The sequence below is a fragment of the Phascolarctos cinereus genome, unplaced genomic scaffold, assembly GCF_003287225.1.
Source record: "Phascolarctos cinereus isolate Bilbo 61053 unplaced genomic scaffold, phaCin_HiC Scaffold_4;HRSCAF=312, whole genome shotgun sequence".
NCBI classification, from domain to species: Eukaryota; Metazoa; Chordata; class Mammalia; order Diprotodontia; family Phascolarctidae; genus Phascolarctos; species Phascolarctos cinereus.
The window spans coordinates 154,607,988-154,624,810 of NW_027555847.1; the positions used below are offsets into that span (position 1 = coordinate 154,607,988).

General features: G+C 40.4%; 1 protein-coding gene across 1 annotated transcript in view; it reads right to left on the reverse strand.

Annotated features, from left to right (window-relative positions):
- Positions 1-2,169: 2,169 nt before the first annotated feature.
- Positions 2,170-16,823, reverse strand: part of SLC28A3 (solute carrier family 28 member 3) — a 104,555-nt gene continuing 89,901 nt past the window's right edge. Inside the window, exons 15-18 of the mRNA XM_020967003.2 lie at positions 5,672-5,753; positions 4,480-4,578; positions 3,872-3,992; positions 2,170-2,666 (exon numbers count right to left, since the gene is read on the reverse strand). Of these exons, the coding sequence (XP_020822662.1) occupies positions 2,549-2,666; positions 3,872-3,992; positions 4,480-4,578; positions 5,672-5,753 (420 nt within the window). The 3' untranslated portion in view covers positions 2,170-2,548. The remainder of the gene's footprint in view (positions 2,667-3,871; positions 3,993-4,479; positions 4,579-5,671; positions 5,754-16,823) is intronic.

Consider the following 16,823-nt stretch of genomic DNA (forward strand, 5'->3'; position numbering starts at 1 on the left):
GAGAGCTCATCTTGGAGCTGGGAACCTCAACTTGTGTTGAAGCCCTGACTCTGGTACACAGGGTGTATGTGACCTTGGGTAAGTCACTTAACCACTTGGTGTCCCAGGAAACTCTTAAGACTAAGATTCTAAAAGCAGGTGTCATTCCACGTGACAGAAGATATTTCTTCCCTGGGAATTTCCAGTGTCAAAGAAACCACAGGTTTCCCTCTCCCCCCAAATCAGTTGTTATCATTAAAATCTAAGTCAATGGAAAAACCAGGTTCAGTTGACAGAAGTTCATATTGCAGTAAACTTTACTAGACTGTAGACAGTTAAGTGAGCATTGAATGTTGTTGAAAAGGGTGAAATTATCTGAGGATTCTGGTATTTGTAGAACTTTTTCCTGTTTTGCCTATCATTGAATCCTTCAAAGCTGAAAGCAGCTGCAAACAATGTGGCAGAGAAACACGAGGCTAGGGGATAAGAGTGGAGAGATTATCTCATTGTCTGGCAGGCTTGTGCCCCGAGCAAACCTCCTACAACACTCCCAAGACAAGCAGATGTTGATGTTTAAAGACAAGTTCAGTTTGAGAAAGAGACCTAAGGACATTACCACTAAGCCCTTGTACCTTGGATACCACCCTGTGATGGGGAGTTAGAGGTCCTTGGACATCAGCCCCTGTGGGTGGAGACCTCTCTCAGGATGCTTATTACCCCTGCTGAGGAAGCTGCCACCAGGAGAGACAACAGGGCAGGGCTAGAGAGCAATTCACCCAAAATGCATGCTTATGTAGTTTTTTAGTGGGTGGCTGGGGTGGGGAGAGGAGAGGAAAGGAGAAAGAAGAGAGGAGAGTTTCACCATCTGGTGGCTTCCAATTTCAACGAACTATTCTTACTATTTGATTTTAAACTCAGTTATTTCTATGTGTTAAAGTACTTTCAGTGTCTTCTAAATTTTGATAACCTAGGACAATGCCCCAGTCACCTTGACTTAGTTATAGCTTTGGCAATTGGAAATGACTAGGAATGGGGTGGAACTTTCTGAGCAAGGACATAGTTTGGCCTATGAGTGGCCTAAGGCTGTTGCAAATAACAATTGTAAATCAGAAGATCAACTTTCTTGTACAATATAGAAAGGCCTTTTGTTGTACTTATTGGTTATACCTTGCTTGTTGGTGTATTTGGTTCTCCCATCTGACCCATTTTTCCCCTTTCTAAAAATCTGTCAGAAACACAGTTAAAAATAGGCACTTACCTTAAAGTGCATTACAGAAATACTAGCAAAAACTATTTAAATATTTTATATATTTTTTTCATGGTGCACAAATGTACAATTGTTCAATTTCACAAACATTTGAGAGGTTAAAGGGAAAGAAACTGTATTCTCAAATCTCCCAACCCTGTAAAGTCTCCCAAAACTCTTGGGAGTCAAGCTTATCTGGCCTCAAGGTACCAGAAGATAACTACAAGAGTGAAAATGATACATAGGAAATTCTGATTCATTGTTATTGTTTTGCTGTATCCTGCTGGGGCTGAGATGATCCCAAACCGATGATGTTCCTGGGTTTTCCCTTTGAATTTCTATTACTGAGTAACAGGAATGACACTTTAATAAATGTCATAAATGTTGGGCCTACAAAGTAATTGTATCCTTGTGTCTAAGAACTCAGGAATTCTATCCATTAGTCATCAGGGTGCCCCCCCTGCAATTCTGTGAAGTAGATTGGAACTGGTGGTCTTCCCCTTTTGCAGTTGGCAAAACTGAAGCACAGAGGCCTAGCCACTTCCCTAGGGTATCATAGCTGGAGAGAGGTTTTCTCTCAAAACCACAGATAAGGAATAGTGAATGTGGATTTCACCATGGTAACCATGGTAGCAGATCTTCCTCTTGGTTTTTGTTTTTCAAATTGTGCCTCTTAAGAATCTGAGAGTGGAATGGACAGTTTTCCTCTTATTCTAGACATCTTTTCTTATCTCCTTGGGGTGGGGGTGACACTGCTTCTCTCTGACAGTCAGTTGTCTGCTTTTACATGGACAGTTACATTGAGGCTTTCTAAGGTCTGATGTAAATGTCTTGTTTCAAATCGGCCCCAGTGAAATTAGCATGGTCTATAATTGATGCTGGTTCTGGAGGGTCTCTTTGGGCCTCCAGTTCAGGATGTCAAATGAGCGGCTGGTGAGCAGAGCTGTTTTTGTTGGTGAGTTTATTAATTTATTGATACCTGTGTCCAAGTGAAGTGTTCTGGAACACCAAAACCAAACGACAATGAAGAGAATAAAGAGAAGATTCCATCAGGATCTCTGAATAGCCTCGTGTCCTTGTTGGGGAGAGATAGGGGACAGAGGAGGTGAATAGTTTTTGATGGGTCGTACTTATTGTTCTCTTTCTCTTCCAGTCCATGCTGATTCCATGTGGAAAAATTAATCTATAAATAGTATCTGATATTCTCCCACAACTCCTTCTTCCCCCAATAAAGAAGTGGGGATCACACAGATTCATTTTCACATTGTTCCTTTCAAATTGATTGAAGCTTGTTCTGGGGACCATCTGGGGAAGAGGCTAAGCTCAGAATGAGGTAGTGACCCAATCACAGTTAAATGTAGTTGTATTCAGCACCAGACAGCAGCCATTCAAGGCGGATAAACTTTCTGGTAAAATATCACTGGCGTTGCTGGCGACAGTGCTGGTGGATAGAGGAACCCCAAGCCAAAGAGAAAAAAATAATTAAGTGGATTTTCTAATATGTCAATAAGGCACAAAGACAGTATTTTTCTTCTGGAATTAGGATCATGTTAGATCTATTAGAATTGCCCTAAGATGGGAAGTCACAGTAACATAACTCTTCATTCCAGCCAGTGCAACCGTGCACAAATGACTTTGTATATACTGTTATCCTTCCACATTGGGGGGTGTTAGGGGTGTGGCACCCCGGCAATCTGGAAAATCCACATAAAACTTTTTGGCCCTCTCTTTGTACCAGAAAAGTCTGGGCTCTCATGGTGTTAAAATATGTTGAGATTATACAATACTATACATATATTTTATGTATTTCTAAGTTTCTAAACTTTTTTCTGTATCATCTGCGGCTTCGGCAAAACTACCCAAAAATTCTCATTTAATTTCTTTATACTTACCTTTGCTATAATGAAACCATGACCGGGAAAGTCATGATGTAGAAAGGATAACTATATATCCTAAAGGATGTCAGGCCTTTTGGGATCAAGCCTTTCCCCAGGGGAGGACTTGTCTCTACCGCACCTTTGAAGGATCTAAGGATCATAGATTTAAATATGCAGGGGACATTGAAGGCCATTAAGTCTAACTAGCCTTTTCCTTTTACAGATAAGGAGAGGAACTAAGGCATAGAATAGTTAGGTAACTAGCCCAGGTAACTGAGACTGAGGTGGGATTTTGACTCTGGTCTCCCTGATTCTAAGTCCAGTACCCTATCCACTATAACATACTGCCTCACCATCAGGTTGGTCTGGGAAAAGGAAAGGGACATTTTACAGCTGGAAGAGGATATTATTATCAGTTCAGTGATTTTAACCAATATATTATAGGTTGAAATGAACATATCTTGATCTCAATAACAAGAGAACATCTTGACCTCAGAAAGGGCCACTGGATGGGAGGGATGGGGGATGGGGAGGCCTGTTCACTACAGAAAGGAAGCCAAAATGAAAGGTTGAGGTTGAAAAGACTATACAAGTACTGGGACCTGACATTTTCATTAGGCCACATTTGCAAAACTTTTCCTTTCTTTGTGTATTGCCTCCTTGAGCTTCCTTTCAAAATTGTCATAATAAGAAAGTATCTCTAGGTCAAACTCCATCATAAGCCTCTTAATAATGGAATATAAAGTAGCTGTAATCAAGGGTACAATACCTGGTAAATAGGTTTTGGCAACAGGTAACTAGCTCAGTTGTGTTGCTAGGTGAAGTTGAGTTGAATGCATTTTTTAAAAGACTATAGCACTCTATCTCCATGGGAGGGCTGGAGAGTATGCCTAGAAATTAGACATTAGACATTAGAATGACATTCATTTAATTAATTAAAGAACAAAAATCTTTGTGTTCCTCCTCTCCCCTTCCCTCTCCTCTCTCCCCTCCAACCCCCATTCAGCTTTTCAATTTCTACCCACTGTCAGTACAATAGTGGGACCATTTCTCAACCTTTTTCTTTTCTTTTTTTCTTTCTTTCTTTCTTTCTTTCTTTCTTTCTTTCTTTCTTTCTTTCTTTCTTTCTTTCTTTCTTTCTTTCTTCTTTCTTTCTTTCTTTCTTTCTTTCTTCTTTCTTTCTTTCTTTCTTTCTTTCTTTCTTTCTTTCTTTCTTTCTTTCTTTCTTTCTTTCTTTCTTTCTTTCTTTCTTTCTTTCTTTCTTTCTTTCTTTCTTTCTTTCTTTCATAAATCCGTCCTTTGGGCTTAGGTAGGAAGCCAAAGCTGAAACACTGCCATCTTGTGGGCATTAAGAGATAGGCAGGACAGAGCACTTACCAGCGATACAGGCTGTCATGAAGCTGGCTACAGTACCAGCAATCAGAGCCCTGAAAGCCCCTCCAGCAATGTCGCGCTTCCTGGAAGGAGCCATAGATGCTAGGGAATATGGAACAAACATGGAGTTGTTAATGGGTTCAGATAAGGCCTCCCCCAAAATGTATTATCTCCAGAAGGAGCTCTGGGGTTGGACTGTTCAATGCATGCATCTTCTGAATAGAAGTGCCCAGGGTTCAGTTTTTGGTGGGGAGCTCCTCAAGGTGGGAGACAGGAGTTTGACCAGAGTTGTAATTAGGAGAGGGCAACTGGGGTTTTCTTGTAGAGTGCTGAAATTTAGAGGCCACTGACAGTTTTAGTGATTCTTTAGCAGGTGGAAACAAGAGTAGCCCCTAGTAGCAAGAGTAATTTACTTAAAATAGAAAACTACCAGATGGCATGGTTCCTCCCATGAATGGTAGTATAAGCTTCTGGTCTTGACCCTGCCCCATTCTTGTAGGGTCTTGGTCTCAACCTGGCAATCTAGCTGAATTTGTCTCAAAAGGTTTCTTCAAGAGTACTTTGTAAGCTGCTTGACACGAGGCATATTTTGTTGTGCTTGCCCTAGGATCCAGAATTAGTAGCTATGGCTCTGAGTCTGACCCACTAGAAAGGGTTGAGGTTTTTATTCTGAAAAGCATAGCCTTGCCTAGGGAACAAGAAATAGGCTAGATACAACAGAATTCCTATGATTAATCAGAAACAGGTATGCGTGGCAGGATGGATGGGTGGGGGACTGTTATACACTTGGGCATTTGGAGGAAGTGGGCTTGAATGTCAGTGCAGAAACTCTATTGTAGCTGATTCAGAGAAATCTATATTTGTAAACAGATATATAGTTATATATAGATAGCTACACACACACACACACATATGATATATCCAATTTGGATTCAATCAAAGGGCCCCACCTAAGGATCTAAAGGGCCACATGTGTCCTTGAGGTCACAGATTCCCCACCCTGATATATATTGGGGAGGGGATCTTTTTGTGGCATATGCATTTATTGCTGTATTGTTCCTTTCCTACCTTCCCAGTGCTGGTGAGATCTTTTTCCTGGTATTAGAGAGAATGAGACAGATGAAGAAACCAAGCATTTCAGTTTAAACTGCATCAAAATCACACAGGGGTTCGAAGAAAGAACATTATTACTTACTGAGTCCTCCAATAACTACCCCCAGAGAACCAAAATTGGCAAAGCCACAAAGGGCATAGGTGGCAATGGTTTCAGAGTGAACCTGTAAGGCAAGTAAGACACACCCAGATCAGCAAATGACATGGCCGTGGCTGGGAAACAGTCTCATATATTAAGTTCTGAGGCTTGACTGGCACTTCCATTGACTATTAAAGCAACATGATATACTAACTAGAAAGAACACTGTATTTGCCATCAGAAGAGTTAGGTTCAAATCTTAGCTCTGCCGTTTATTACCTACGGCAACTCTTTATGCTTCAGCTTCTTAGTCTGTAAAATGAAGACACTGGATTAGATGACCTCTAATATCCCTTCAGGGTCTAAATTTGTGACCCATGTAAGTCACCACTGAGCTTGGTTTTTGTGGTTGTGTCCAACTCTTGGTGACTCATTTTTGGGGTTTTCCTAGCAGAGATACCAGAGTGACTTGCCATTTTCTTCTCCAGCTCATTTCACAGATGAGGAACTGAGGCAAACAGGATTGAGATCTTGAGCAGGAAGGGGCCTCAGAGGCCATTTAGTATAACCCCCTTCATCTCTTAAAGATGAAAAAAACTAGGGCAGCTAGGTGGTGAAGTGGATAGAGCACCAGCCCTGGAGTCAGGAGGATCTGAGTTCAAATTTGACCTCAGACACTTACTAGCTGTTTGACCCTGGCAAGTCACTTAGCCCCAATTGCCTTAAAAATAAAAGATGAAGAAAGTAAGTGGTCACACAGGAAATAAGTATCAGAGGGTGGGGACTTGAAGCTCAGGCCCCTAACTCCTAGTCCCTTTGTCCTGCCTAATCCTGGAACATTCAGGTTTAGGTCACAGAATAAACAAAACAAGTAGGGAACCAAGTATCCCTTCCACCCCTTCCCCTTTACTCATTAACTAGATTTTTAAGCCAACATTCAAGCTGGCTGAATGGGGAGGGTTAAGTTTTCTATTTATTACAAGCTTCAACACCCCACTCCCTGCCCTTTTCTGTTTCTGAGAACCCCTTTGTTGATGTTTTCGAATAACACGCATATGGCAAGCAGGAAAAAAAATTATTTCAGGTATTCATTTGGTCTACTTTTCCTGGAAACGCTTTTGTTTCGTATGTCTCCCATTTCCCTCCTCCTCTTGCTCAGCAATAAGGACTGTGTTCTGTCACTCTTTATACTTTGTCCAAATGGCTTCAAAAGCAGGATTGCACTGTGGGGTGGAGATGAGAGGGAGGGTAAGAGAGGAGTGGAGGGAGGGAGAGAAAGAAGAGGGGAGAGAGAGAAGGAGAAACAGGGACAGACAGACACAGGGAGGAAATGGAGAGAAAGAGAGAGGAGGGAGGGAGAGAAAGAGGGGAGAGAGAGGGAGAAACAAGGAAAGACAGATACAGGGTGAAATGGGGAGAGACATAGAGGGGAGAAAGGAGGGAGGGTGGAAGAGAGAGGGAGAAAAAGGGAGAGGTACTTCTCTCTGGGAGCTGAAGGGAGAGGAAGACACATAGATGCATCCACGGCCATGCTATCATGCAGGTTTAAAATGAACAAGAGGAAGGCTAAGAAAATCTGTGGTGATCCCCCATTGTTTTGTTTATATAAAAGTACAGGTGAGGTTGTAGAATGAAAAACTCACTTCTCTATCAAAATAAAAAAAGCAGTGTGCTTTTTTGTGTGTTTTTAAAAGAATAATCCTTATTTTAAGAGAAATTAAGGGATTACTAAAGTATAGTGGAAGTTACACTGGCTTTGGGATCAGAAAACTGAAGCTCACATTCTTGTTTTCTTTCTGAATATCTTTGGTGACCTGGGGCAAATCTCTTAACCTTTCTGGTCCTGTTACCTCATATAAAAAAAGGATCTTGGCTTAAATAATCTTTAGGGCAATATTTCTACAAATGGAGGCCATGATGGCACCCCAAGGGTACTATAGTTCAATCCAAGGAGTGGGTGATTAGGCAATCAGAGAATGGGAATGTGGGTTTCATCCCATCTTTCCCATAATAGCCATTCATAGCCTTGCCTTTGATATGACCAGGCCTATCTTATACCCATTTATATCTCAATACTTCCCAACTCCACCCTCCTTATGCATCTTTTCAAATTCCCAAGCTTCTCCCTTTTGAGTCTTTCAGGGCTGATTATAACCCAGGTTAATTATAACCTAACCCTGACTGGAGCAGCTGCACAGATGTCATTGGGACATTCCCCATCCCATCCCCCTCCTGCCTCTTTCCTCAACAGCGTATTTACCAGAAGCATTTCTGATAGAGGCAGCAAGGTCAAGATCACTTCCAAATTACCTTCTAGTTACCAAATCCAATTATCCTATAAACTTCTTACCCCCATAAGGTGGGTTCATTTTGTCTGATGTGGCTTCTACTTGTTCTATAACCAGTCCTTAAGGAAGAGTTTCTCTCAGAGTCATCTCTGGCATTTCAGGTTTACAACTTTAAGAAGTCAGGTAGTCAGGTAGATCTCCCTGCCTCCAAATATCTCTTCCATTATAAGATACCACCTTCTATGAATTCATAAGCTACCAGGCCTTAGATCAAGGAAATATACACAGAAATGCCTCTTAAAAATACAAATATCCCTGGGAGGCTTAAAACAATTATTAATACCATTAAGATATTATGAATTAGTGAATCAATAGAATGTAATTTCTTTTGAGGGTAGGGACTGCTTCATATTCGTCCCCAGCGTCTATGGCAATGCTTAGCACATAGTAGGCACTTCATAAATGCCATGTTGATTAATTGGTGCATCATAGGTGAGCAAGTTAGTTATCTAGCGAGGACCTGAGACAACAAGCCATAGGATATTTATTTGGATCAGAAGAGCAGGTCTGATGTTTGAAGTTCAGGATGAGGTGAGTTGGATAAGATTAGGTTAGCTTAAGAAGCAAGAATAACTATTGAGAGAAACACTCTTTTCTTCCCTAGGGCCAGTCCTTCCAGGAATGAATAGTACCATGGAGCCCAAGAAGAAATAATCAACCTCATGTGGAGAATCATTTTCTTCCATTGAGAAGCAGACCTTGTATTTAAGTCACAGTGAAACATATTTTATCATTTTTCTAAGGTACTCTGGGTATTTTCCAAATATCTAACCCTCACAGCACCCATAGGGAATTAAATAGGATTTATTGTTATCCCTATTCTTAGTGTTGGGGAAACATATTTATAGTCACTAAATGATTTCTCCAGAGTGATTTGGCAAGTAGGATAATTAGAACACAAGAATCCTAACTCCAGTGGACATTCTTCTTCTAAATGTCTGAGGATAGATTGGGGGAGTAGAGAAGGTAGAAGTGAACTTCTTGAAATCTTGATAAAATCAGTTGGTTTTATCCCAATTTTTAATCAGCACTTTTGTACTTAAGTTGCACCCAGAATTGCCTTTTCACAAAGCTACTGGGGGTTGCAAAGGTTGTAGGCTCTCTTGTATTATACAAGACTATTTACTTTAGGTGACTGGCAGTTGGGAATAGAAAACATTTTACTTAATTAAGCCTATTCTCTGCATTTGACAAGGAAGCGTGATGATACCCAGTCTTAACTAAACATAAAGGACAACTGGCTATGGATTCTTATTATGGGAACCCCTCAGAGGTTATCAAGATATGTTGCTTCCAGAGCAGGAGAAACTTGAACAAAGAGACAGAGTCTGGAACAGCTGTATTTGATGAACAGGTTAAATCTCATTGCCAAATGCACAGGACAGAATGTCACCAAAGGTTGAAAAAAAAAAGCCAACAATGTGAGTAGGAGGTGGTGAGACTAGAAAGGTGAGTATGGCCCCATTGTCCAAAAAAAGGCCCTTAGAACATAGTAAAGCAGACTTCTTAACCTGGGGAACCCTAATACACTGTTGGTGAAGTTGTGAACTAGTCTAACCATTCTAGAGAACAATTTGGAACTATACCCAAAGGGCTATCAAACTGTGCATACCCTTTGATCCAGCAATACCACTTCTAGGTCTGTGTTCTAAAGAGATCATAAAAACGGGAAAAGGACTCACATGTACAAAAATATTTATAGCAGCTCTTACTGTAGTGGCAAAGAATTGGAAATTGAGAGGATGCCCATCAATTGGAGAAGGGCTGAACAAGTTGTGGTATACGAATGTAATGGAGTACTATTGTGCTATAAGAAATGACGAACAAGATGCTTTCAGAAAAATCTGAGAAGACTCATATGAACTCTTGCAAAGCAAAGCAAGCAGAACCATTGTACACAGTGACAGCAATATCATAACGGTGATCAACCGTAAAAGATTTAGCTACTCTGATTGAGATAATGATCTGAGACAATTTCATAGGACCCATTATAATGAGTGCTATCTATCTCCAGAGGGAGAACTAGGAACTCTGAGTGCAGATTGGAGAATGCTATTTAAACTTTTCCCCTTGTTATTGCTTTTTTTTTTTTTGGTGTGTTTCCTTTTGCAATTGGCTAATATGGAAATATGTTTTGCAGGACTTCACATGTGTAGTCGATATCAACTTGCTTGCTTTCTCAAGGAGGGGGGAGGGGTAGGTAGGAGGGAGAGAGTTTGGAACTCAAAATTTTAAAAAAGAACGTTAAAAAATTTCTTTACATGTAATCAGGAATATTTAATGAAATACATATTTTTAAAAAGGCCCCTAGCTACCTAGCTTAGTGGCTGGACTTGTGAGCCAGGAATACCCAAGGTGAACTTTTGCCTCAGATACTTATTAGCTATGTGATTCTGGGCAAGACACTTAAGCTCTCTAAGCCTCAGTTTCTGAATTTGTAAAAGAGGGATACTAAAATATGCCTTGCAGGATTCTTGTGAGGACCAGAAGAGATAATACATAAAAACGTTTCAATTTCATTTTACTTCAGAAATGGTCAGGTGCTACAACAGCTCCCTACCCCCAAACTCATATGCACACACATCTTTTATTAACTGTATTTCAATATAATTGGTTTCCCCTGTAATCTTATGTATTTTATTTTATTCTTTTAAGAATATTGTTCTAGGGGCAGGTAGGTGGATAGAGCTCCGGCCTTGGAGTCAGGAGGACCTGAGTTCAAATGTGACCTCAGACACTTGATACTTACTAGCTGTGTGATCCTGGGCAAGTCACTTAACCCCTACTGCCTCACTTAAAAAAAAATCTTGTTCTGAAAAGGGTCCATAGGCTTCACCAAATTGACACAAAGAAAGGCTAAGAATTCCCGCACTAAAGGGAGCTGTTGAAAAAACACTGAGCAGACAAGATAACCTTTGGGATGGTGGCTTCACACTGTCAGCATCCTTATGAAACATTATTTATGTCAAATAGAGAGGCAGATGCCCTGGTTTACCCTGTTCCTTAGCAGCAATTCAGTGCCCTACACTCTATATTGGAAACACTATATATAGATAATACACAGTCCTATGAATGTGCCCTCTAAAACTCTGGATAATAATAATGATGATAATAATAATAGTTAGCATTTATGTAGTACTTTAAGGTTTGAAAAGTGTTTTACAATTATTACCTTCTTCAATTATTATACTCCATCCTCCTTTGCCTTCAAATAGCAACAAGAAACAAAGCAACCACCAATAATTGTGGTGTGCACAGCCAAAAACTGAGTTCCCCATGTTCCATAATTCTTCTTATGTCCTTCCAAGTTAGAATCCTGGCACACACAATACTATGACAACCCATTGTCCTGTTTGTCACTTCCCCCCTTCACTCCCCTCCCCGTGTGTTCAGAGTCTATCTGCTTGGAAATATCATACTTTTTAATGGACATCTATTTGAATGGGTGGCATCTTCCACTCAACTTCAGCTAGAACAGAGTCTCTAAAAAGAGATTATCGGTGAGTTACGGGGGTGAACTGAGGAAGTAGCTTTCTGTTTTTATAGGAATGGGCTTCCTCCTTTCAAAATCAGCCTGTCCCTTCAAAAAAGTATGACCCCATAATCTCCCTTCGAACTGGCAGAGAGCTTGGAATACAGAAGGGTACGGCTTTGACTCCAACCCTCAGGGGATACCAAGTAAGCTATGCACACTAAAAAAAAATTCCTGTGTCCAGACTAAATCAGAAATAGAGTGAAAATGTGCACCTAGGTACATGGGCCTTCTGCTCACCACTTCAGACCTGCTCTCACCTGAGAGCAGTAGGCAACATATCTTTCCCCAGCAGAATATAAGCTCCTGCTTTTCTATCTCCATCACCTAACACACAGTGCTTAATGAATGCTTGATGAATATAATGGAATTATTCTTTTATTCTGGTGGGTAATAGAGGGACTATATGTGGCTGGTTTTTTCTGTGTGTGCTTGGTTTAAAGGTGAGTTGTCTACAGGGCCTTGTGTCAAATTTGCCTCCCTGGACCCAGGAAGGAGGGACTCAATTCCATTCTTTTTCCAGTAATGCTTGTGTCCCCATGTCTTTAGAATTGGTATGAATGCATATCAACCATTTTTTATGGGTTTGCATGCTTGTATTGAGAGCCAGAAATTTGAAACTCCGTGTCCTTGCAAGCACTCATTAAATAGCTTTCTCCCTCTCGCCTCAAACAAAATTGTCTCCATTTATTAAGTGGGCTTCAGCTAGGCAGCATCCTATCATCCATTTGCTTTTAAAGATCTTTGGGAAGGGAGAGGCCATTGTTTCCAACCTTTCTGAAAGTAATGTCATTAATAGCAGTAAATCCCTATGATTTGTGCCTCTGTTAGAGCTTGCTATTATGTGCTTTCCCCTCTGAGGCCCTCAATGCATCTTTCATTTCTGAACTGTACTTTTCACTGTCTTTTCAGATAAATTTTACCCCATGACCACCTGTCCTACACAGGCAGAGGGGCGCGGGAGGAAATAAGCATTTGCTAAGGGCCTACCATGTGCTAAGAATTTTTAAAAATTTATTTTATTTTCAATTCACATCACAAAACAAGCATTTCTCTAACAGTACAATAAAAAAGATGATTGCACATGAGACTGCGAATCTATACGTACGACTTGCTATTCCCTCCAAATACACAACAAAGTTAGGTATCATTTGATCCTTGCGGCAATCCTGTGAAGTACGTGCTACACAGTATGGTAGCCAAATAGGATATGGTGATTGCATCCTCAAATGAAGCCTTGGATATTTTTGCTTCTATAAGCACTACTTCCTATTTCAAGCCATTACTCCATTCCGCTGTTAAAGTCATCTTCTTTGTGCATAAATTAATGTTAATTCCCCCCCCCCAAATCATTAGTGGCTCGCTACTCCCTACTGTGTTCACATTCATTTATCCAAATTTCAAGGTTCTCTGCAATCTAATGCCTTCTCACCTCTCTAGGACTATGTCCTGTGGTCCACGTACTTTTTAATTTAGCCAAACTGGGCTACTAGCTTCTCCCTACAGTAAGTCCTATGCCTTTCTGCCTTATTCCCTGTGCCTAAAATGCCTGCCCTCCCCCTCCCCCACCTTCTGTACCTACTGACTTCTTACCTATCCTTTTTAAAAGTCCAGTTCCAATGTCACCTCTTCCAGGAAGTCTTCCCTGGAATTCTCCCCACCTCCACTCCTTTTGCCTTCCAGACCTGACTTAGCATTTATTTTGTACTTCTCTAATGCTCTCACATGTGTCATTTTGTGCAATTGTTATTTGTGTATATCTGTGTGTCATCTCTCCCCACTAGACTGTAAGCTCAATGAAGGCAGGAATCATTTCTTATCTAAACTTGGTACTTCCCCTGCACCTAGTGCTTTTGTCTACAAACACTAAGTGCCTAATAAATGTGGTTGAACTTGGCAGTACTCTCCATCATATCATCAGGATGATTGACTTTCCTTGTTACCTGTGTCAGAATTCTGTACAGTACCAACATTAAGCACATTCCGGCTAAACTTATTTTGCCCATGGTTTCCCATCTCATATACCCAATGATCTGTGGAGAATTGGAGGCTATTTAAGTTCATACTTTCCAAGTGATCAGCTAAATGTTGGTGGAGGGCTTGCAGGTCAAGGGTCAAGTCAGGATCTCCCCCAGGAAGATTTGATCTAATGGGTGAGCTTTATATAGAAATTATCCGTTTCATTCTGTATCTTATTCCAGTGATCCCTACTTTTTAAGCATCCTCAGATTCTTAATCAGAACCCACCTGACTTTAGTCTTCCAGTAAGGGGGAAGAATTCATGAAGAAGGGGAGTGTAGGTGTAGGACCCAATGAGGCCATCCCTAGTACTTCATGGATTGGGATGGCAAAGGAACCAGTGAAGGAACATGAGGACTTGTTCACCACCTATATACCCCTAGAGCTTATGCAAGGAAGTCCTCCACCAATAGCATTGCTACTACACCTCCATCCTGGAATCTGTGGGAAGAATGGTGCGTGAATCCCAGTGCTGAGCAGCAGCTCATCATGGCAGAGAGAAACTGGGTGATGGCCCTGGAATGGCAATGAGTGAGTCACGTCATGGCAATTTGCACTCCTTGCTGATCTTACTTTACGCTTGACTCTTTCTGGCTGTTCTCTCTCTTAGGCTAATTCAAACAGAAATGATTCTCCCAGTCCTGTCTCTTAACCTTTCCTGGCTGCCAGCTATTAACTACTCTAATTTGTCTTAACCCAGTATTATTTTCTGACTAAATGATGCACTCTACAAAAGCTGAGAGGAAGAATGCAAGTTTCCTAATGATTTTTTGAGTTTACAGGTGAACAGAGAATGGCAAAAGTTGGGAGAATCAGGTATAAATACATTTGTGCCTGGGTGCCAAATTAATTGTAATCAGCTGAAAGACTTAATACTGTTTTTGACAATACATGCAACTGTCGTCTTTTGAAAATGAATTTTCATATGAGATTCAGTTTCCTTAACAAATAGCCATATACATGTGTTGAGAATTTGTGAGAATACAGAGAGCTGAGCATTTCATTTTAGGAACACTGGTTTTAAGGGGCAGCTAGGTGGTGCAGTGGATAAAGCTCTGGCCTTGGAGTCAGGAGGACCTGAGTTCAACTACAGCTCAGACACTTGACACTTACTAGCTGTGTGACCCTGGGCAAGTCACTTAACCCCTATTGCCTCACCAAAAAACAAACAAAAAATATATAGGGTTAGAACACTGGTTTTGAGAATTTAATCCCATATATGTAAATTAACGTAAGACAAGAGTATTTGTTTCTGACAACATGTGTGCATATATGTGTATATACCTGTATAACGGTTTAATTTGGTTTGGAAAGAATGCATTTCTTTTTTGCTTTAGCACTTCATTGGCAAAGGGGGAATTAAGTTACTTATCATTTATACCCTTTTACTCTTTCTCTGAAGACTGCTGCTGCTGCTGCTGGACAGCCAGCAAAAATAGGGAGGAGACACAACTTCTTATAGGCCCAGCACAGCTAAAATATTTGTTTTGGGAAATTAGTGACTTGCATTTGGATTACAAAATTCAAACAGAGTAATAAACAAACTACAGTTATCCCTTCCACATTGCAGCTTTCTGCATTACTGTTTGGTATATCACGGGTTGGCATAAGAAATAAAATGGGAATTTTGGCAGGAGTTTTGTGGTAGCCATAGATGATATGTAAAGGGCAGCAGAAGTCACAGAGCCCATGACCAAATACTTAACCCAAATTTTACAATAAGGTTATGTAAACACCCCTTAAAGGAAAAAGAAAAAATTCAGACTTCTTCCCTGGTACGAAAGCAGGGCCAAAAAATTTTATACAGATTTCCCAGATTGCAGTGCTTTGCCCCAAGCCGCCACAATGTGGAAGGGATAACTGTAAAAGTCAACAGCCATTTTGAGTCTCTAAATCACCAACAGTCCTTAAGTCAAATAGGGAATAGGACATATGAGTTTAATAACTTGTGCATTATTATGTAGACTGAGATGTGCACAAGATTTCTTTTCAAGATTACTCCTTAGAAACGCTGACTTTCTCCCAGAAGGAAGGAAGGCTAGCATTACAATCTCTTCCCCTCATTCCCTCTGCTTTTGCATAGTTTTCTTTTTAGGTTTGATTAATTAGAATTCTTTACTGGTAGAGCTGATAACAAACAAGTGATTAAATAGTTTTGCATATAAATTAATGCTAATAGGAAACATTCTATGTTCTGAAAGTCGCTTGTTCTATAAAGTCAACTGTGGAGATAGAAATTATCAGAGATAAACTGGGTTACTGATATTAGATTTCTCCTTTACTCTTACTGATAGAAAATAGTGCCTTGTATACAGAAGATATGATATCTTCTGTGGTGCCCTTGGACATGATTACCACAAAGAATGGAGAATAGGCATGGAATGTTCAATGCACCTGAACCCAGAAAACAATTATGTTATAGAATACTATAAAACTGGCCATGTTATAGAACTGGTAATTTAGATAAATCTTAGATTCTGGAAGTATTCAGCTAAGTAGTAGTATAAGCGTCCGGTAAATAACATTGGTGGCATTTTAGAGAGGCAGCCCACGACAGCCTTAGAGAAAGCAAAATATTCTAGCTACGTTTAACCAAAAGAATATGTTTTCTGGGCTGGGAATCTGAGTAGATATGTAGGAGAATCTTGCTTTCTGTTTAATGAAATGTCTTTACTTTGAATTAATTACTCCTTTGTTTTTGATAAAAGAAACATCCAAGACTTAGGAGCTTTGAGTTGAATAGGATGGACATAAGGGGTAGATTATGAGGTGGATATTTTGAGAAGGGGGCCAAGATTACGTGAACCAAGAATAGAACAGAATGAATAGAATTGGTGTCCCACAGAATCTACCCACGCTAGGTGGGCTGGGGTAGATGTCATCTGCTTCTCAGAGATCCATTGTCTTTTGGCTAACAGCAGAGGAAAATTGTTAGTTTATCACAATTCCCCAGCTTATATGGCTAGTTCGGTTTTACTCTCATGTTTTAGTAATTAGTTTTTTTTTTAAAGTATGCTCAGTATCCAGTAGGATGTGAGTGACTTTTAAGATGTTCTCATGCATTCACGTGTGGGAGGGATGGAGGGAGTGTGGGCTTGGGGGATTCTTTCTGCCAATGAAGTCATGAACACTGTAGCATATGGTTTCATGAGATGCTGTGCAGAAGAAAAATAATCTGATGTCAGTCAAACCTCCAGTAATAATTACTGAATTTAGCTAAGAAGAACCTTGGAACCTGCCATGATTTGTGTTACAC